The sequence below is a fragment of the Crocodylus siamensis genome, chromosome 3, assembly GCF_052110815.1.
Source record: "Crocodylus siamensis isolate JL-2025a chromosome 3, ASM5211081v1, whole genome shotgun sequence".
NCBI lineage: Eukaryota > Metazoa > Chordata > Crocodylia > Crocodylidae > Crocodylus > Crocodylus siamensis.
The window spans coordinates 148821494-148841531 of NC_143397.1; the positions used below are offsets into that span (position 1 = coordinate 148821494).

A 20038-nucleotide genomic window follows, 5' to 3' on the forward strand; every position below is an offset into this window, starting at 1 on the left:
GACCTTCTTTTTACCCCCTATGTATTTAAAAAAGGACTTCTTATTGTCTTTAATCTGGGAAGTTAGTCCCAGTTCCATCTCTGCCTTGGCCTTCCTAACTACCCCCCTACATCCCCGAGCAACTACAGAATAGTCCTCCCTGGTGATGACCCCTTCTTTCCATTGGGTATAAGCCTCTTTTTTAGCTAGGAGACATTCCCGGATGCTTTTGGTGAGCCACAGAGGCTTGTGTGCTCTCCTGCTCCCTTTGATCCCCGTTGGGATTACCTTCCTTTGGGCTTGGAGGATCGTCTCCTTAAGGAGCGACCACTCTCCTTGGACACCTGGCACCCCTCCCCTCCGGGACCTCAGCACTTCTCCTACTATCCTCCTTAGCTCGTTGAAGTCTGCCCTCCTAAAATCTAGGGCCACTACCTTACTGCATGCCTTTGCCACCTTGTGCTGGATGGTGAATTCCAGCAGGCGATGATCGCTGTCGCCCAGGTGGTCGAGCACCCGCAGCCCCCTCACCAGGTCATCACCCGTAGCCAGCACTAGGTCCAACAAGGTGTCTCCCCTGGTGGGGCTGTGCACCTCTTGGGTTAGATGGAGGTCCTGCACTTTGGCCAAGAACCTACGTGAGCATTCAGGCCTGGCTGACTGCTCTTCCCAGCAGATGTCCGGGAAATTCAGGTCCCCCATGACTACCACATCCTTAGCCTTCACTACCTCTGTGAGCTGACCCAAGAATTCCTGGTCAAGCTCTTCTCCCTGGTTGGGAGGTCTGTAGTAGAGTCCCTTTCCCCTCGACTGCCTTGTACTCTAACCCAAAGCACTTCAAAGTGCCCCTCCCCTGACTCCTTGCTAATTAACAACGATGTGTATTCCTCCTTAATATAGAGCGCCACGCCCCCACCTCTCTTTCCTATCCTGTCCCTCCTGTACAGCCTATGGCCCTTGACATTCACTGCCCAATCATGCGTTGCGTCCCACCACGTTTCCATAATCCCCACTATGTCCAGGCTGGTGTCAGCCAGCAGGAGGGCAAGTTCCTCCTGCTTGTTGCCCATACTACGAGCGTTTGTGTAGAGGCATTTGAGGCCTCCTGTGGGTGTGTGTATTGACCCCCTAGTCCCAGCGTTACCCTGGCCCATATCTCTTACCTGTTTATTCGCTTCACTCGTTGGTCTGGGCTGGGCTGTAGTTGTGGGTGCTGTTTGGTCTGGCAGTCTGATGTTTCCCCCACCCTCATCTTCCCCTTCCCCCAACATGCCTAGTTTAAAGCCCGCTGGAGGAGGTCCGCCAACCTAGAAGAAAACACACGCACCTTTAGGGGAAAGGTGGAGCCCATCCCATGCCAGCATGTCTCTCGTTGTGATGTGCCGGTCATGGCTGAGGAAGCCAAAGCCCTCCTCAAAGCACCATTCCTGTAGCCGCCAGTTGGTCTCCGCGATGCACATTTGACTTTGAAATGATGTTGTTTGACTTTCATCCAAGGTCACATGTAATACTTCCAAAAACAAATTTCAAATGTGAGGACCTCAATTCCTAGCCCCAAACCTACATTTATGCATGTAAAATAGCTAACTATGCTAGCAGAGGAGTACTTATAATACATGAACATCCACTAATTTTTCCTGTATAAGAGACTGTTTTCAACCACTATCTTCTGAACATACTGCATGTACCCATGACTTAAAATGTTTATTTAAAATGAAAAGTAGCTTCACTTCCTTTCTTATCTTCTAATCTCACTTGTTCAGTTATGGGACAGTACATTTCCATCCTGCATTCACGTTTGTCTGCAATTCAGAGGTGAAGCCAGAGTACTGAACTTACTCCACAGCAGAAAGAGCTTGAAAATATAAAAAGAAACTACAATTTGAACAAAAAATCTTTTCAGTAGAAATTCCTGGTATCAAATGGTTTTTGCTCTTCACCAACGAAGGATCACTTGCCCTGTGGGTTCTCTGATCAAGGATGGAGGAGTAAGCAGTTTGAAATTTGTAGGCATTGACTGGTTCATTTCCTCTTTATTCTTCCTGTGATTTACCCCGTCATTTCCCAAGAAAGAGCTGCTGTGGTACACGTAATGATCTATGATGTATCAAATACAGTTTGGTAATGATACAGTTGAGAAAGAAGCATAGTCTAGCAGTTCAAGCACAGGGCCAATCGTTCGCTTCCCAGCTTTTCCCATTGACTCAATGTGTGTCCTTGAAAAGATAGTTTTTAACCTTGCTGTGCTTCACAGTATGGTGCAACTTGGAAAAAGGAAAGCTTTTAATATGTCTTGGAATATATAGCCTGAAAGACATATATACATCCATTGTGATGGAAAAACTTGCAAAGCAGGGATGCCAGAAGAGGTAAGGTGTTATCAGACCACAAATTAGACATACATTTGCAGTGTAATATTAAGGTGGAAAAAATTGAGCAACTTAGGACTGCATAGGCAGAAACACTGGGTTACACTAGGGGTGCTCTACCCCACACCACAGGTCAGATCTAGCCACAAAACTGTGTCATCCAGCCCGTGGGACTTCTCAAGGCTCTGGAAATTTGGCAGCAGGGAAGCAATGTTGTAAGCCCCATGAGCCAGATAACTTGACCCTGGACGCCAGATGGTGCCAGCATGTGGTGGAATCTGGGCACACATGATCAGGCTGGCACATGGCTTGATAAGGGTGGCATGTCTTTAGGCTGGCATGTGGCCAGATCAGACTCTCATGACTGATCACAGACCAACACTGATCCCTCACTGGTTATCCAGCCCATGGGCCTACAAAGTTGCACCACTAGGTTAATGGGGGTAGTGCTGGGATGACAACAGGTGCAGTATCTGCTTTGGGCATTACCTTGCTACAAAAATACTAAGAAATTACAGCAAATTCAGAAAATAGCTACAAGACTGACTAGGAAACTAAAGGACTTATTCCAAGGGGAAATCAGAAGTATTAAATATAGTAGAGTGGCTGAGCTAGGATGAAGGCAACATTTTAATTATTCACAATTCCTTGAAGGGTATAAATAGCAAGAAGGTAGTGAGTATAATCTGGATGAAATAAAGAAGGTCAATTTTAGAATGAATCTCTTCTTAAAAAGGGACATCATCTCAGACACAGAGTAGATGTCTCAGGAAATTGTTGGAATAGAACAGGAATAATAAAATCCAAACCTGCTCCAGCAGGAAGAGAGATCATCCAACAAACATATTCCTGTCATCTCCATAGAATCTCTCCCAGTGTTGTTGTCTATACATTGAGGATAATAATCCTTACCTTTTTCCATTTAAAGTAATGTACAGTGCGTAATGATTCACTGAAATATGTAAAGTCCTTTGCAAGTCTCCAGTGGGAAGTGTTACAGAAGGACCAAGTGCTGCTAGTATTCTGTATCAGCCTCTATCTGGAAAGAAAGAGTGATTTTGCCGCTGAGGCATTGCCTTGAATTTCAGGAGCTCAAGGTTCAACCTGTGGCTCATATAAAGTATCCTTGCAATCTTTTGCACATCAGCTGCCTGCCTTTAAAACAGAGAGCTAATTATACCTCTACCCATATTTCTATTTAGATGAAAGCAGGGGCTGCTACTGCACCAACAAAGGTTGTTACAAAGGTGCACTAATCCCACTTGCTGCTTCTAGTGCTACTGTCATCTTCAGAATCATGATCAGGGTGTTGATGAAATGTGTGATGAAAGCCAAAAAATGTGTCATTCTCAACAGGAGTTTTGAAAGCTATGCCCTATGTATCATTCATACTATGCCTAGCTGCACACATCTCATGGAACTAGTGATGGCCAGAGTGAGCCTAATGTTTTGGGAGAACCAAATAAAGGAGAATAAACAGATAAGAGTATCATTTTTGAACAGCTGTCCAAGACTTAAAGACAGAACCAGTTTGTGATTCCATGATTGCTAGTGAGAGATGGAAAAAAGTTACACAGTGAGTATCTTTTTGATCAGATGCCTCAAGTTTGTGCACCTATTATTGATATGACTGATAGGCAGATGAAAGCATGCAGACCAAGATGCAGCAGGGGAATTTTTAAATCACCTATCATTTTGGGGGGCCCTGAATTGTCTTGGGAGCTTCACAAAACTAGTAAGAACATTCTCCCCACCCTGGTCAAAATTTAACGTGACACAACATGACAAAGTGCAGGTCATGGATCAACATGAGGCAGGACTTAAAAGAAGACAGACAAGGGTGACAGAAACAGGATACACTTGACCCACTGAGATCAGAGGAAAGACTTCTATTGACTTCAGGGGAAGGCCTGAGTAAGTCTTATCCCCTCTTAATTAGGGTTTTTGAGTATTTATCCTCCTCTTTATTCTCTTACTCTATAAATAATGCTAGAATATTCCCTCACTTCTGCAAGATGGAAAAGTTTGGTGCCAGTAGAAATGATTCTTGAGATGACTGTTGTTTATATGTGACTCAGTCTTGTAAACCCCTTACTTGTCGCCCATGCCACAAGTATTCCTTGAAGGCCAATGAAGCTATTCACACACCCAAGATGAGCATGATTTGGTCCAACATTTCATTTTTATTACTTTTTATGCCATGGGAATTCAGTCATTACACAAACCACCCAAACCAGTGAGAATGAATTAGTAGCATAATTGAGAGGGAGTGACTGGGGCAACAGTCCCAAGCACTATCTTTACAGAGGGGTGCAAAAATCACCGCCCCCACAGCAACAGCTAACCATGCCACCATGATCAGCACTACTTACTGCAGCTGATGCTGTTATATGCATCCTGGCTGTCCAGGACACAGACCTGCTCTGTTATGCCTTTGTAGTGAACTAATACTACCTGCCATCAGTGGACTACGTTTTATGTGTGCAGGAAAAGGGATGCAGTAATTTGACAGGAGCAAGAGGTGGAAATAAAATTATTATCCCTAACAAACAGCAGCATATATCTCCTGGCTTGTCACTTGCATACAATTTTCTTGTTCACCTCTAAGGTCTTGGTCCCCCCCCACCCTTTACTCTTCCTTGGAGCAAACATCTCCCAAGCAAGTCATTTTTCATTTGCAGGATGGAACTGATTAGATTTGGAAGTGGGAGCCATTGCCCTCCTCAGTAAGCCACCTGTGTTTTGCAATCTCCGCCATGTGCATTTGTCCCTCCATGCTGTTCTGACATGTGCTAAGGTCAGGAAGGAAGTCTCATAGACCAGAAGTTGCCTGCTGTCAGGGTTTGCCCTTCACTCAAGGAGTTTTGATAGCTGCTAACAACACAGTAGCTTTGCTGAAGATTATTCTACCCTGCTTTGCCTTACAAATTCTATTTCTGTCCCAGTGCCACCTTCCAGGAACACAACACATGCCTCGTCTTCATCTTTATCCACCCACCTCATTAAGTGACACAGATTACATGTGAAACACAATGCACAAGGCAGTTCCTTTGCTCTATGTATATTTGCTGTGAGTTTGAGCTGTTTTCCATTTTCACACCTCTGACTCAGTAGTGTGGATTTGTTCTCTCTCCAAGGAGGAGCATCGATTGAGCATGTTGCTTAGTAGCTATGCATTACCAGGCTGTCCTGTTTCTTCGCAATACTCGTATGATTTTTACAATACCCTTAAAATCTCTTATGGAATGGGTATTCTACTTCTTCCTCAAAAGACTGTCGATTTTGAGCTGGGGCTTATAGAAGTAGAAATGCATTCTCTGTACTTGTATGAGCACCTAATGTGACTAAAATCAAATCTTCCAGAGCTTCCATTGGAGCGGCTCACATCAGAACCAGATGTAACTGGAGAATGCTTGTTCTCAGCCCCCTTCTGAACAAAAAGAAAGAGTTAAGGTTAAAGTGACGTAGCAATGAATGATATTAAGCAAAGGAGAATTTAGGCTGAATGACAGGATGAAATCCTTGTTGATGAGACCTATTTGACTTTGGAATGGTTTCCCAAGAAAAATGGTTATTCTTAAGATGAGACTATTCTGCTCACTGTAGGACACAGCTTTGTGCTAACAAGAAACAAACCCATTTGCCTTTCCATCTCTGGTATCTGTGGTTCTGTGCTTCGTGAGAACTGTCATTTCCATTGAGGGTATTGTTTTACCTTCCTCACCTAAAGGCCCAACAACCAGATTTCTATGGGATATTAATTGAGAGTTGTAGGATAAAATTCACCCCTGTAGGCTGTGGGCAGGCCATGAGATAGCAGTGCTAATACAAAATCCACTGCCAGCCTGCACACTGTGGTCCCTCTGCTGTAGGCCTGGCAACTAGGGCTATGTGAAGCTTCAGTAGCCAATTCAATTTGAGGAGATTTGGCCCAATTCAGCAGCCAAACTTCTGAATCTGAATTGAATCGGGAGAGTCATTAAAATGTCCAAATCAAATCCGGAGTCTCCGAATTGATTCAGAAAAGATTCAGAAAGATTTGGCGATTTGGATCGGTTGGGGAGGGGCAGGCACAAGGGCAGGATCTCTGTGGAAGACTCCTGGTGCAGCTGTTCTAACAAACAAGTCATTGATGAAGATATTGAACAAAACTGGACCCAGGACCAACCCCTAAAACACTCCATTTGATACCAGCTGCCAACTAAACATCAAGCCATTGATTACTACCCTCTGAGCCTGATGCTTCAGCCAGTTTTCTATCCACCTTACAGTCCATTCATCCAGCCCATTCTTCCTTAGCTTGCCTGCAAGAATGTTGTAGGAGCCCGTATCAAAAGCCTTGGTGAAATCAAGGTATACTGCAGTGACTGGCCTTCCTGTATCCAGAGCCAGTCATCTCATCATAGAAGGCAGTAAGGTTAGTCAGGCATGACTTTCCCTTGGTGAATCCATGCTGACTGGTCCTAACCACCTTGTTCTTCTCCAAGCGCTTAGAAATGGATTCTCTGATAATCTGCTCCGTGATATTTCCAGAGACTGAGATGCAGCTGACTGGTCTATAATACCCTGGATCCTCTCTCTTCTCTTTCTTCAATATGGGCACTATGTTTGCTCTTTTCCAATTATCCAGGACCTATCCTGATTGTCATGAGTTTTAAAAGATGATGGCCAGTGGCTCTGCAATCACATCAGCCAACTCCCTCAGCACCCTTGGCTGCATCCCATCTGGCCTCATGGACTTGTATATGTCCGGTTTTTCTAAATAGTCCCTAACCTGTTTTTTTGCCACTGTTGGCTGCTCACTTCCTCCCTAAACCAGGTACAGTAGTCTGGGAGCTGACCTTGCCTGTGAAGACAGAGGTGAAAAAGGCAGTGAGTACTTCAGCCTTTCCTGCATCCTCTGTCACTAGGTTGTCTCCCCCATTCAGTAACAGACCCACACTTTCCCTGATCCTTCCTCTTTTACTCTTATCTTCCTTGAAACATTTTTTTCTGTCACAGTGATGGACTCAATAATGGGCAACTGTACCTCCTGAGTCTGGGGGGTCCCCCAGCAGCCAATTGCTGGCCAGGGAGGGGGGATCCCCCAGCAGCTGATTACCAAGCCAGCAGCAAAACCAGAGGTACACTTCTGGTTTTGCGGCTGGTGCTTCCAGGGAGTGCATGGCCAATCTCAGGGGGTGCATGTGCACCCGTGTGCACCCCCTATGCACCGCGAATGGACTCAATCATTGCAAGACTGAGTATAAGTCTTTATTTCTCATTCAGAAACCCCTTGCATCCATTATTACCTTGTTCATAAAAGCACTGACTGTAATTAACCTGCAGTTCAAGAACCTATATTTAGCTCCCTGCCCTAATGCTTTGTTCCATGTAGAGGGAAAGCTCATTACTTGTTCAAATTTTGGTGAATCAAGTTACATACACTACTGACATAATCAAATACAGAACCATGTCACTGTTACTCACTTTAAAACAGGCTTATGATCCTATGCTATTCGTCCACTTTCATTTTCCAGTAACCTTCCCTACAGTACCTGCCTGAAAAAGTTCAGGCCCTTTTGTTGCTGCATAGAGGACTTGAATTAAAAGCCAAGGATAGTTTTTGTTTTGCATTACAGAAAAGAGTAACAAATGACATTTGGCAAAGTCAATTCCAGCTCATGCTGCCTCAAAAAAGATTATTTTAACTTGGTCTCTTGGTCTAAAAGCATCTCTGGTCTAATTCCATTAAAAATTTCAATAGTGAATTTACCCAAACACTTTGCAATGTTGTATAGCTTGGCATTAAAACAACTGTATAATTTTACCATATTTGCTCAAATCCAAGAGAAGGTCATAACCACCACCACCCCACACACCCACTGCAGTCAGCATCAGGAGGAAGAAGCTTCATCTAGGATTGAAGTACCAGGGCTGGCAGTAGCTCAGCTCTGGCTTTGGCCCCAGGCCCCAGGGGTGGAGGAGTGGGGAGCACATGGTCAGGGTGAGTGTCGGGGAGACTGTGGTGTGGGGAGAAACCTGCAGCCTGCTCCCTCTTTGTCCTCTACCATGCCTGTGCCTGCTCCCCTGACCACAGCTCCCCCCACCCCCCACTTACCTATTGTTCCAGCTCCACTCCTTTCAGCCCTGACCCTGCCTGGCCAGGAGGTGCCCCCACTCTACCCTAGCCAGACTGTGCTGGGGCCAGATTGCTGTGGGCTTCCTCAGGGTGGGAGCAGCAGTGCAATAGAAAGTGAGGGGGTAGTGGGGGCAGGGAATGGAGGACCAGGTGAGGCTCAGGGGGTGCATAGGGTGGGGGAGGCAGGGGGCTGGCTGGGCTGGGGCCATACTGCTATTGACTGCTCTGGAGGAGCAAAGCTGCAGCAGAGGGTAAGGGGGTGGGGGAGGGAATTGGGGAACAGGGGCAAGCACAGGCATGGGGAGCAAGAGGGAGGCAGGCTGTAGGAGGAAGTAAGAGGTGGGGAAAGCAGGGAATGAGGGGCAGGCAGCAGGGGGCCACAAGGGGAACAAGAGGCAGGAGAGCAAGGGATGGGGTTCTGGCCCCTCGCCTCCCCACCACTGCTTTCTCTGCCACAGCAGGTCGGGCTTGAGGAAGATGAATTTAAAATGATTTGCCACAAATTAGATTCTATACATGGAAAATGCTAACAAATTTATATTTTGCCATGTACAGAACCTAATCATTGGGGCAGTCATCGTAAAGGCAAAGTCTTGGATCTGGGTAAACACGGTATATAAAATAGAATAAAGATTTTTATTTTTAGAAATGTCATTTAAGCATGCAGAACCCTATCTCCATTTACAATAAGTCCCTTAATACCATGCTAGCAGCTAAAATGAGTCTGAAAGTAGGTATAAATAATACCGACCTAAGAGCATCTTTGCACTGCCAGTGTGGTGTGTTTGGAAATCAGTTAAATTAAAATCAGGCCCACAACATTTTGAATATATGTACTTAAACCTCCTACATATCCATGTATTCAGGATATGGGTGGGCTGCAATTCTTTGTATGCACACGGATATACAATTATCTGATTAAATCAAACACTTGCATATTTGAGATCTGCAAGTTTAATTAATAAATGTATCCCTGGGCATTTGCTGTAGTAACTGTACAACGATGGCACAGAGTGGGCCTGCTTGTTCAAATAGTGGAATCATGTCCATCTTATTAGATGTGGTACCTGAACTAACTTATTGAAAGGTATTCTGGTCTTGAATACATGTTTTTCATATTCTGTATGAAATTCATTATTACCAAAAAGTAACCAACCCTTTGATGCAGGATTCTTTTTCCTCCTTGACCAGAACCGAGAGGAAGTTTAAATGTATTTGGCTATTTTGTTTAATGCAGATGTATTATAACAAACAAAGCTGAATTGTAAAACATGAAGATTCTCTCGGTTTGGAAAAAGCAGAACTATGGGAAAGCAGGGAGATGAGAAAACTGGCAACAACGACACTGATCAGTTAGAAAACAAAGGGTTTTAAGTCCCTAAAAGCTAAATGTTACATTCAAACTTATAGGAGTAAGGAACTGAATTAGATTGCTAATGAGAGGCGCATACTTTCTCCTGTAAATCAACAGTCCTAATCTATCCCATGTTAGTGGCAGTGAAAAAAGGTCGTTGCCTTCTGATACGTGTTTGGTGGCGCACACAATAGACAGTCTGTACTTTGGAGCTCTAGCCATTAAGCCAGACACATGGATGAGACGCATTTGAAAGCCCAGAAGAAGGAATGACTAAAGTCGGATGTTTATTTTTTACTCGAGGGAATTATGGAAGGAAATGAGACGTCAGGAGATGTCGAAATGGAAAAGAAATGAATGGCTTGACTTGACCTATGCAAAATAAGTAGTTGGCCTCTATCCATTTCCTAAGTTGCTAGCTGTGCATCGTGTCTCATCAATTGCCATCATGGCTGGTAATTAAATCATTTTTACTGCAATCTCATACCAGAGCCAAAGATTTAATGGCCATAGAAACAAAAATTCCCCCCCATCGCCTGTTGTTTTCCAAGTACTGTGGCATTTAGGACCGTATTTAGAAACCTGAAGCCTCTGAACAGTAATGCAATGAGAAATACGGTACATCTTTTCACATGGAAAAGATATGGAAGGTGCCTTTAGCATATTTTGCGCTATCAGAAGCAGGGAAAATTCAATTAAGTTACACCAGGCTGGAATTTGACCTTGTGTCTTTTAGAACACACTGACCATTCTTGCCTTATGTGGGTTTTTATTTTTCACAATGTGTGTTATTTATGTAGATAGTGCTTGTCCCAGTTAAGCTGTGTCTACTCAGTAAATTTACCATGGTTAGCAGCAGCTCCTCCAAATGCACTGCACCACGCCTTGCAGAGTAGCTACATTTGCAAGTGCCAATTAGCTCACCCCAATGGCTAAATAGATGCATTTATGCTCCTTCCAGTTTAGAAAGTAAAAAGCCCAGAGAGCACACCTACAAGCTACGGTATGTTTACCAGGTAGACATAACCTGAGGCTTAAGACCTCTTAACCCCTATTCCAGAAACCAGGGGTTGAGGGTAAAATTTTTCAAAAAGGCCTAAATTCCAGTTTCAAAAATGATTCTGGCAATTTGGGTGCCTAAATCCCATTAACTTGTATAAGATTTTTTAAATGTTACCCTCAGTGATTTTCTTCTAGAGGGAGAATTAAATATTTTATCTTGCCTTCAAAATAAGCTCTGACTGAGCACATAAAAAAAGTCTGAGAGGCAAGGTTTTATTATATCTTTTATTGGACCAACTGTATAGCTGGGAAATTTGTTGAATAAGAACAGCACTTTGTGCTACATTAAACTGCTTCACTCATTCTTCCAGTTGCAGGTTAAAGAAATTTTAAAAAGCATGTTTATTGTTGCTTCTACAACCTATGAGCTAAGTCATGGGAAACTGGTTCCTCCTGGCTCTGGGGGGGCATCAGCAGCTGATCGCCAACCAGGGGGGGTACCCCCAGTAGCCAGTCGTCATCTGCAAAGGATCCACCGACAAACTGGAAGTGCCACAGGCAAAACCAGAAGAGCTGCCGAGGGCCAATTTCAGGGGGGGACGCATGCCCCCTGTATCCCCCCATGTGTTTCCTTTGAGCTGAGTACACACAGGGCATGAGGCTATGAAACTGGAATGAAGGAATAATTGTACACAATTAGATATGAACTTTACATTTAAGAGGGGCAGTTTTCAAAAAGCTTTGTATTGGTCTAACTCATCAATGGTAGTTTCACAGTTAATTTCAATGGAAACAAAGGTTGGCCAATACTAAGAATTCTTTAAATATTCCTACACTGGCTTTAAACTGTTTAGAAGAACTCGTTTAATGAAATGTGTCATGATTCTTAATAAAACCCAGTCCAATAAAGAGGTTTACCAGTGGTAGAGACCTACCTAAGTCACAGTGAGACACAGGGTTTTTCTCAGTTCACTCATGGTGCACACAGCCAATTTCACAGGCATTTTTGCAGTGGCCCTGCCCCTCACTGCTGATTGGCAGAGGGACCCTGGTGGCCCTGCCCCTTGAGCCGGTTGGTGGAAGGTGCCATCACTCAGTCTATGTCACTACCAATTTTTTGTCCCACTCCTCACCACTGATTGGTGGAGGGCCCCTTGTACATCACTACTGCTGTTTTTTTTCTTGGTTGATTTTGTGGGAAGTTGTAGCCGGTGCTGAATTTCTCAGCAATTGTAGTAATCATGGACAACACTGTTTTTCACGGTTTCTGCAAAATCTGCAAAACTGCAATTTAGGTAGGTCCCTATGCATGATATCTGAGATTTAATTGTCTTCCCTCAAGTGCTGTGAGACTGGAGATGTGCCTGACTGTAAGACTTCATATTGGTAGGAAGGATTCTCAGAAAATGCCAGCCCCTTCTCTCTCTCCACACAACCAACTGCAAATTAGAGTCACTTTTTACTGAACTCTTAGGAGGAATCTTTTTTGTACAAATGTCAGGCTTTGAACTGAATTCTGAATTCATTTCTGGAAGATATTTAAAATGTTGGTTTCCCTGGAGGTATTTTGTGGACATAGTTCCTAGTTCTATGTCATATGCCTAGTCCTCTCTGCTTGATACTCTGAGCATATTGTTGAGGGTCTAAACAGGGTAACTATACCTCCTATTCTCAAGTTTTCGAGTACTTGGAAACTCATTTTGTGTACTGATTTTTTTTTAGTAAACTTATAATCACTAGAGGAATAAGGTTCATGAAATAAATATTAGTGAATAAGAATATCCCAATGCAGAATGTCTAAAAGAGACCAGCAACTTATCTCCATAAAATATTAGATCTTTCATGCAGTAAAAACTGGCATCAGTTTTTTTCTATGACAATTGCCATGAATTATTCATACCTACAATCCATCAAATCTCTTTGCTTCTCGCCTAAGTGATCACCTCTTATCTGTGCCTCATACAGGAAAAATAAATAAATAATAAGTAAAGGAAAGCTGGGGTGAGTCACTGGCAAGCAGCAATCAAAATATATTAAGCAAGAGATATCTCTTGTACTTATATGGATTAACTCCATGATACCGGCAGTCTGAAATTTTCTAAGTAAAACAGGTTCTTTCTGACTTCAGACTTTGCTCCAACTAAGTTTTAAATGCTGACAGTTCTGTGTATTGAAGGGAGACAGTTTTGCCTGAGTTATGCCATAATCGTAGCTACTGACAGGGCAATAATGAAATCAGGACATAAGAGGTTATCTTATGCTAGAAAGGACATAGAGTTGCCTGTAATATATGCCAGTGATTCTGTGCTTCTGTTTTCTTAACCAGATATCTCAGTGGTTCAATTTTATTATGATTTTGTCTTCCTGATTTTAGATGAAGATTTTTGACAAAAATAAAGATGGACGATTGGATCTGAATGATCTGGCAAGGTAGATTTTAATAGTACTGCTATGGCTCATAAGTTTCTGCAGGTGGATCTGGCAAGTGGGTGGATTATAAGCAATAGCCTTCCACCTCTGGAGGCCTGAGTTTGAATCCTGCCACTCAGGTGAGATCAGTTTCTTCTCGACTTAAGTATTTCTACTGTCTGGTTCACCACTACTACAATATCTGAGTAAATGCCTAATGAATAAGAGCTCTAAGTTATGTCAGGATTGTTCTCCCCTTCATCTATACACTTTGTCTGTAGAGGAGATTCAAAGGCGGTGACATGGCAGCTGCTGGAAAGTACTGATGCAGTATTTCTCAAATAAGGAATCACAAGCCCAAATGGTGTTCCATACTTTCACCAGCTTTGTACTTACCAAAATAAGCTCATAGGGTTTGGCTTGTGATGGTATTTTTGTTGTTGAAATGAGGTCCTGTCCTAACATTTTTGAGAACCATTGAGATACTCACTGCACTAAAGGATTCTGGGCTGCATGTCCAGAAACAGCTGAATGAGGAAAGGCATGAGTTCTCATACATGCTTATTCAGCTGTGCTTTGTCCTCATCCCTATCTATGCCAACTCAGAATCCATCAGTGTTCTCCAATTTATATTCCATATCCTTGTGTGTTTAAATATGTATATGGAGACAAAGAGAATGAAAAATAACATACAGAGGCTGCTGTTACAAATTTTTTTCTAGACATAGCATAGTGAGTAGCCCCCTTACAATGCACACTAATAAACTGGTACTTAATAATGAAGTGAATTGTGTAGATTAAATTCTGCTTAGAGTGAATATCGATCACATCACAAAACTTTCTGTGTTGGGGCACAATTTGGCATTCTCTGTTCAGGAAAAACTTAGGACTTGAATAGCAGCCAAAAAAAAGAAAAGCTTTTATCAGACCTTCGTGGGAAAATTTGCTCACTGTCAGTGTCCAAACCAGTATTATTTTGTCCTTTACTTTCACAACCACTAAATCCAACTATAAGATAATGATACATTTTCTATTTTTTTAAATTCAGCAGCACAATCCAGTTACAGAGGAATAATTGGATACTAACCTCCCTTTGGAGGTAGATGTCCTTGCCTGCTATTACTGTTGGAAAAGTTCTGTAATGGGCAGATGCGTGAAGAAGTACATTTTTTAGAACAGTGATCGAAGGCATGTGCACAGCTCTTCCCAACAACTAGAGGGAAGGAATTATGTTCACATTAGCCACAGACCTTTCTTTAAAATACCCCTTGCAGTAACTTTCTTCTTCAGAGGCCTATAATCTACAGTCCTTTTTGATTTATGGACAAGCAGAACTAAACATTTGTGTGCAGACAATAATTGAGTAGGTCATAATTTCTCTCTGTCTCTCTCTTTAGGATTCTGGCACTCCAGGAAAATTTCCTCCTTCAGTTCAAAATGGATGTAAGTAGCACTATTTTCCAATTCATTCATTCAGCTTCTTTCAGCAAAGGTAATTCACGCCTAACTTCAACCCATTATCTTTTATTTTCCACTCAGGCTTGTAGTACAGAAGAAAGGAAGAGAGATTTTGAGAAAATTTTTGCACACTATGATGTTGTGAGTTCTCTATAGTCATTCATGATTATATTACATATATTATGAAGCACACCTAGACTGAGACATAATGGAAGCACAGTAATGGGAGGCACTAAACTGCCAGGAGTCTCCTCCTTCAGGAGAAGCAATACTTACCAAATCACAAAAACAGCAATAGTTTCACCTCTATGCCCTTTGAGCAGTTGGGTACCACCTGCATGTCTCAATCTATCAACTAGAATGCTACACCCTATATCCTCGTTCAGTATAGCAGCAATAGGACACCACACAAATGAAATACCCTGGTTGCCTCCTCTCACTTGGAGAGCTACCTTTCGTTGTCATTGGCTAGTTTCAGAAGTTGTCCCAAATAGGTGACTGAAGATGTCACCACCATGTGAGGGGACAAGAGAAGTTGCAGGCAGATGGCTTGGGTGGCTGGGGGATGACAGGAACATGGAGTCCTGAGGGGAACTTTCTCTTAGTGAAATGCATATGATGTTTCCTCTGTCTTTCAGAGTAAAACAGGAGCACTTGAAGGTCCAGAAGTAGATGGCTTTGTCAAAGATATGATGGAGCTTGTCAAGGTATCTTCACAATTCTTTGCTTTTATCATTTTCCATCATTTTCAGTGCAAACGAGTTGTGTATGGTTTTTAGGCAGTAACGTAATTTCCCAAGCCTGAAACACTGGAGTCAAATTCAGGTTGTCACAGGGAAAAAAATGTCATGGTCTGAGTATAAACACTGTTGGATATTGGCTTACATCATGGTAGCATTGTCTGACATGCAGACTGGAACAATTTCACACAACGAATGCTTTCTACTTAACAAGGGCCCATAATAGTTTCTATTCTAAATTAGACAGACAGCACAGTTCAGCAAACATAAACTAAAAGGTATTGTCGGTCAGCTCTGTGCCAGAGGCAGCTATCAATGCCAAGGGCGGTGCTAGCTGCCACAGCAGAGATTACAGCAGCATAATCGACATCACTTCAGCTGTGGCTATTTCTGTGCCCCCTCACAGATGCAGCACCTGGGGCTGCTGCCTCAGTTGTCCCCCCTCAGATATACTGCTGGTCTCTGGCAGGTACCTATAAACACATATGCACGTACATACCTTGGAGCTCATTAACTGAGCTGTAACAGAAAGCTTTCATGGGCAGTATCTGATTCTGTCCTTTCTTTTGCCCCCCATTTTGAGGACAAAGCAGCCCAAGCCTGTGAGGTTCTGGTACTGAAGGTCCCATGAAAATCAAGCCCTATTTTTCCATATGCTGAACCTCCAGCTAGTCTCAATTTGCTCCTCTCCTCACACTTCACACTTCCACAGTTAACTGGATGCAACCTTTTAACCTTGTGTAAGTGCCGCTCAACAAAAATAAGTTAGTTTGGCACAGGGGCATATCTGGGGAGGGTGCAGTGGTACAATTGAACCCCCTTTGATTCCTGCTCCACCCAAAATTTAAAACCAACTGCTTGGGAGGGGCAACAGCATTTCTAGTCAGGCAATTCACTCCCTGGTCAAATGACTTCATGGCTTATTATCCTCTCCTTGATTCCTGCTAATCTCTCTCCACTCCACAGGTGTTAATGATCTTTTATCCTTTTTAATTGTCTTGATGTTTTGGTATTTCAAACTAGCCTTTCTTCTCCAATGTTGTGGTCTGTTAGCCATTTCTGGTAATGTCTCTCTCCTATTTTACAGACTGTTTTTAGCTCTTACTAAAACTTTAACTCAGGTGTGGTAATAGTAACTCAGGTATAGAAATGACTGACAGTGACATATTGGAGGCTCTGTCAAGACACTCAATAAACCTAGATTGTTTTATGAATCTGAATAAGAGATGTACATTTAACAATAATGACTACAGGACTAATGACACAACACACATAACTATTTTTGCCTTGTTTTTTGTGGTTTTTTTAAATATATATATATATGCTCTAGCCAATTACTGCACATTCCAATAATTACATGTTTTTTTGCTTTGATATTAAACTGAATAATATATAGTGCTAGCCCTCTACCATATTGATAAAGCTTCTAGTTTTTCTTTAACTGGAGAAAAATATGTGTTGTGTTATGTGACAATGTGCCACACCATCTGCAACCCCTTTCCAAAATCCTAGCTCTACCCACGGCCTGGCAAAAAATGCTTCCCTATGTAAATATATAAATGAACTTTTTTCTGGTAAATTGTTAATAGATGAGAGGATAAGCTTTCACTAACATGCTTTTCCCATTTACCATGCTGCCTGAGAAGGCTTTTGCAGATCTCAGTAACCATGATAATGGTGGAGCCAGAAAGAAAAGAAGACATTTGGCAATGTGATTGGGAAACCATTCTTTCCCCAAAGGAATTAGTTTTTTCCTCTTCATCATCATTATCCTATTTATAACCATTGATGAATATAATGTTTTCAATAAAACACATTCTGAACTTGAATCTGTTCTTATTATGCAAATATAAGAACTAGAGGCTGGCTATACACATTTGGTCATGTGCTAATTAGTACGTGTCTAATTCGAATGCTCCAGCATTGCCTCACCATCACATGTATTAAGCCCCTGCTCATTTTGAAATAGCTGGGGGAGCATTTTATCTAAACCTCATTGAATGAGATTTAGATAAAGCATCCCACAGCCATTTTAAAACATGTGGGGGCTTAATACACATGACTGTGAGTCATTTTAAATACAGTAGTTGTCCAGGAACTGCTCTAATTAAAATACCGCTCCACCACCCCTGAGCATGTGTATATGCAGCCAAAGATATCAATACCAGGAAAGGGTACAGCATTCACACAATACAACAAGATTGTATCACCACAGGAAGGAAGGGTTAGGTGAGCCCAAGGCAGGATCATCCCTGACTAAACCATCCCAATCAAGTGTCTGTCTAACCTACTCTTGAAAATTTCTAGGGATGGAGATCCCACAACCTCTCTAGATGGCCTGTTCCAATGCTCAACCACCCTAATAATGAAAAAGTTCTTCCTAATCTCCAAGCTAAGTTTCTCTTGCTGCAGTTTGAGGCTATTGCTTTTAGTACTGTCCTCCATGGGCTCAGGAAATAGTCGGCCTCCATCCCCCTAATAGAAATATACATTCATGTGCCTGTGGTATTTCTTGTGTTTTAAAGCATAAGACTGGACCACATTATTATCTTAGAGAATAGTGACAATCTACACATTATCAGCATGTAGCAAGTTTGTGAGAGTTAGCAGGTTTAAAGGACAGGGCCATGGGTTAGGAGGTCTAGTCCCAGCCTAGTTCAGTTGTTTCTCCCTTGGCCAAATACAGAAATCATGTTAAGACTTCCTTGCAGTCATTTAGACATCCCATAAACCTTATTAAACCTATCTTCTTATGAAGAGGCACACATCTACCTTTCTCCCTATTTCACTTGGGTTGATGTGGCCTGCCTGCTTGGTATTTCCTCCTTTGCATTCTTTAGTCACTCTAGAATTACCACTGCCATCTGAGGTTGGAAAAATGATGACTGGGATACTTCCTATCCTGATGACTGATTCTTTCTTTTGTCTCCAGCCCAGCATTAGTGGTGTGGATCTGGATAAATTCCGCCAGATTCTGCTTCATCATTGTGACGTGAACAAGGATGGAAAAATTCAAAAATCTGAACTAGCTTTGTGTCTTGGGCTTAAGATGAACCCGTAAATTTGAATGCATTTCATCTCTTGTTTGCAAAGTTTTCCTTTGTACGAACCTGCTGCTACTGGTAGAACTGTTTCAGTGCTGTGCTAAAAATCTGTGTTTACTGCTGAATGTGGAAAGTAATAGCACTCCATCGATGGAATGAAAATGCATCTGCATGATGATACAACAACTGGAGAATGCAAAAAAGGCCTTTTAATTTACTAGTTAGATTCCTGTTGCTCACAGAAGCATTCATTTGTGGGGTTTCTGCATTTTTATTAATGATATCTGTATCCACAGCTTATCAAAAATGGGGGCTGATCTACTACTAAAATATTGTCAGTCAGTTCTCTAGAACAGGACAAGTCTTTCCTTAACATGTAATATTGGTACTCTCATACCATAGCTATCAAGTCCTTTTGATGATTGCCTTCAATGTGAAATCATTACATTTCTAAACATAAGCATTGTGCTTTATTTGTGCATATGACATTATAATATTGGATGGATGACAGTTTATTTGTGCAAGAATAAAAACCACAATTAAGGAAATGCAGCAGGTGCTTATGAATTATTTTTGGAAAGCCATACACAAGACATGGCTGTTCTACCACAAGTTGACAGTGCATAGTATGAACATGTATCATCTCACACTTGCAAGTGCATGTGTGAACTTGTCAAGCCAAATTAGCCACTGCAATATCTGCAGATAACCACAATATCTGATACTTATGTACACTGTTGATTCCACATACCAGGCATGCCCTGCATTTTCCTTCTGGGTAGCTCAGTAGGCTTCACTATGGCTATTTATAATGTCTTTGGTTCATATAGAACACTGTGTAAGTTCTAGGCCCCTGCTCACCCAGAGGACTTTTAACTATAGATTTCCTGCTTCCTCCAAGTAAAATTCTTTAACTACCAGGCTGTGCCCACTCTCATTTCAAAGCTGTTAAGCTAAAAGGAGACAGCCCTTCATCTCTTCTATTTCACACGTAGCAAGTACATGCACAGGGCAATCCTGTTTCACTGCAGGTGGAAACAAAAACCATACTATGTAGAAGTGCTAAAAACAGCAGTCACACAGCTGCTTAAGTGCCATTTAGACACATAAGGATGAAACATAAAGGTGAACAAAATAGCTTCACTTAGGGCCCTAATCCTTATATTAACACAAACCTACGTAATATGGCTTTGTGCACAATTTCCCCATAATTTTAGATTTTTTTTTAAATCAGTAGGTCAAAAATACACACTTCCGTGCCTTGTGGAGATAGGATCATATACCTCCCACTGCTCAAGTTGCTGCTGGAGACTCAGGGCTAAAGGGCAGTAGCATTTCTTGCTGAGTTGCTCTACTTCAGGCGATATGCCTAACCAGTATAAATAGGTCAGGTATCCACTGACTAGACTCATGGTGCATTGTATACTCTCCCATCAAATAACACTCTCTCTGTTTCCATAGAGAAAACAGCTGGGTAGAAGTATTTGGCAGAACTTCAGCAGTTCTATTGTTTTTGGATCCTGCCATACTAATGAGGGCTTGAAGCAAGATTTGACTCTGTA

At 42.3% G+C, this 20038-nt stretch overlaps 1 protein-coding gene across 1 annotated transcript in view; it reads left to right on the top strand.

Annotated features, from left to right (window-relative positions):
• The window catches only part of SCGN (secretagogin, EF-hand calcium binding protein), a 48162-nt gene extending 29185 nt beyond the window's left edge, over positions 1-18977 (top strand). The window contains exons 7-11 of the mRNA XM_090037293.1: positions 13200-13255; positions 14632-14677; positions 14774-14833; positions 15331-15399; positions 18365-18977. Of these exons, the coding sequence (XP_089893419.1) occupies positions 13200-13255; positions 14632-14677; positions 14774-14833; positions 15331-15399; positions 18365-18493 (360 nt within the window). The 3' untranslated portion in view covers positions 18494-18977. The remainder of the gene's footprint in view (positions 1-13199; positions 13256-14631; positions 14678-14773; positions 14834-15330; positions 15400-18364) is intronic.
• The last annotated feature ends 1061 nt before the right edge of the window (positions 18978-20038 follow it).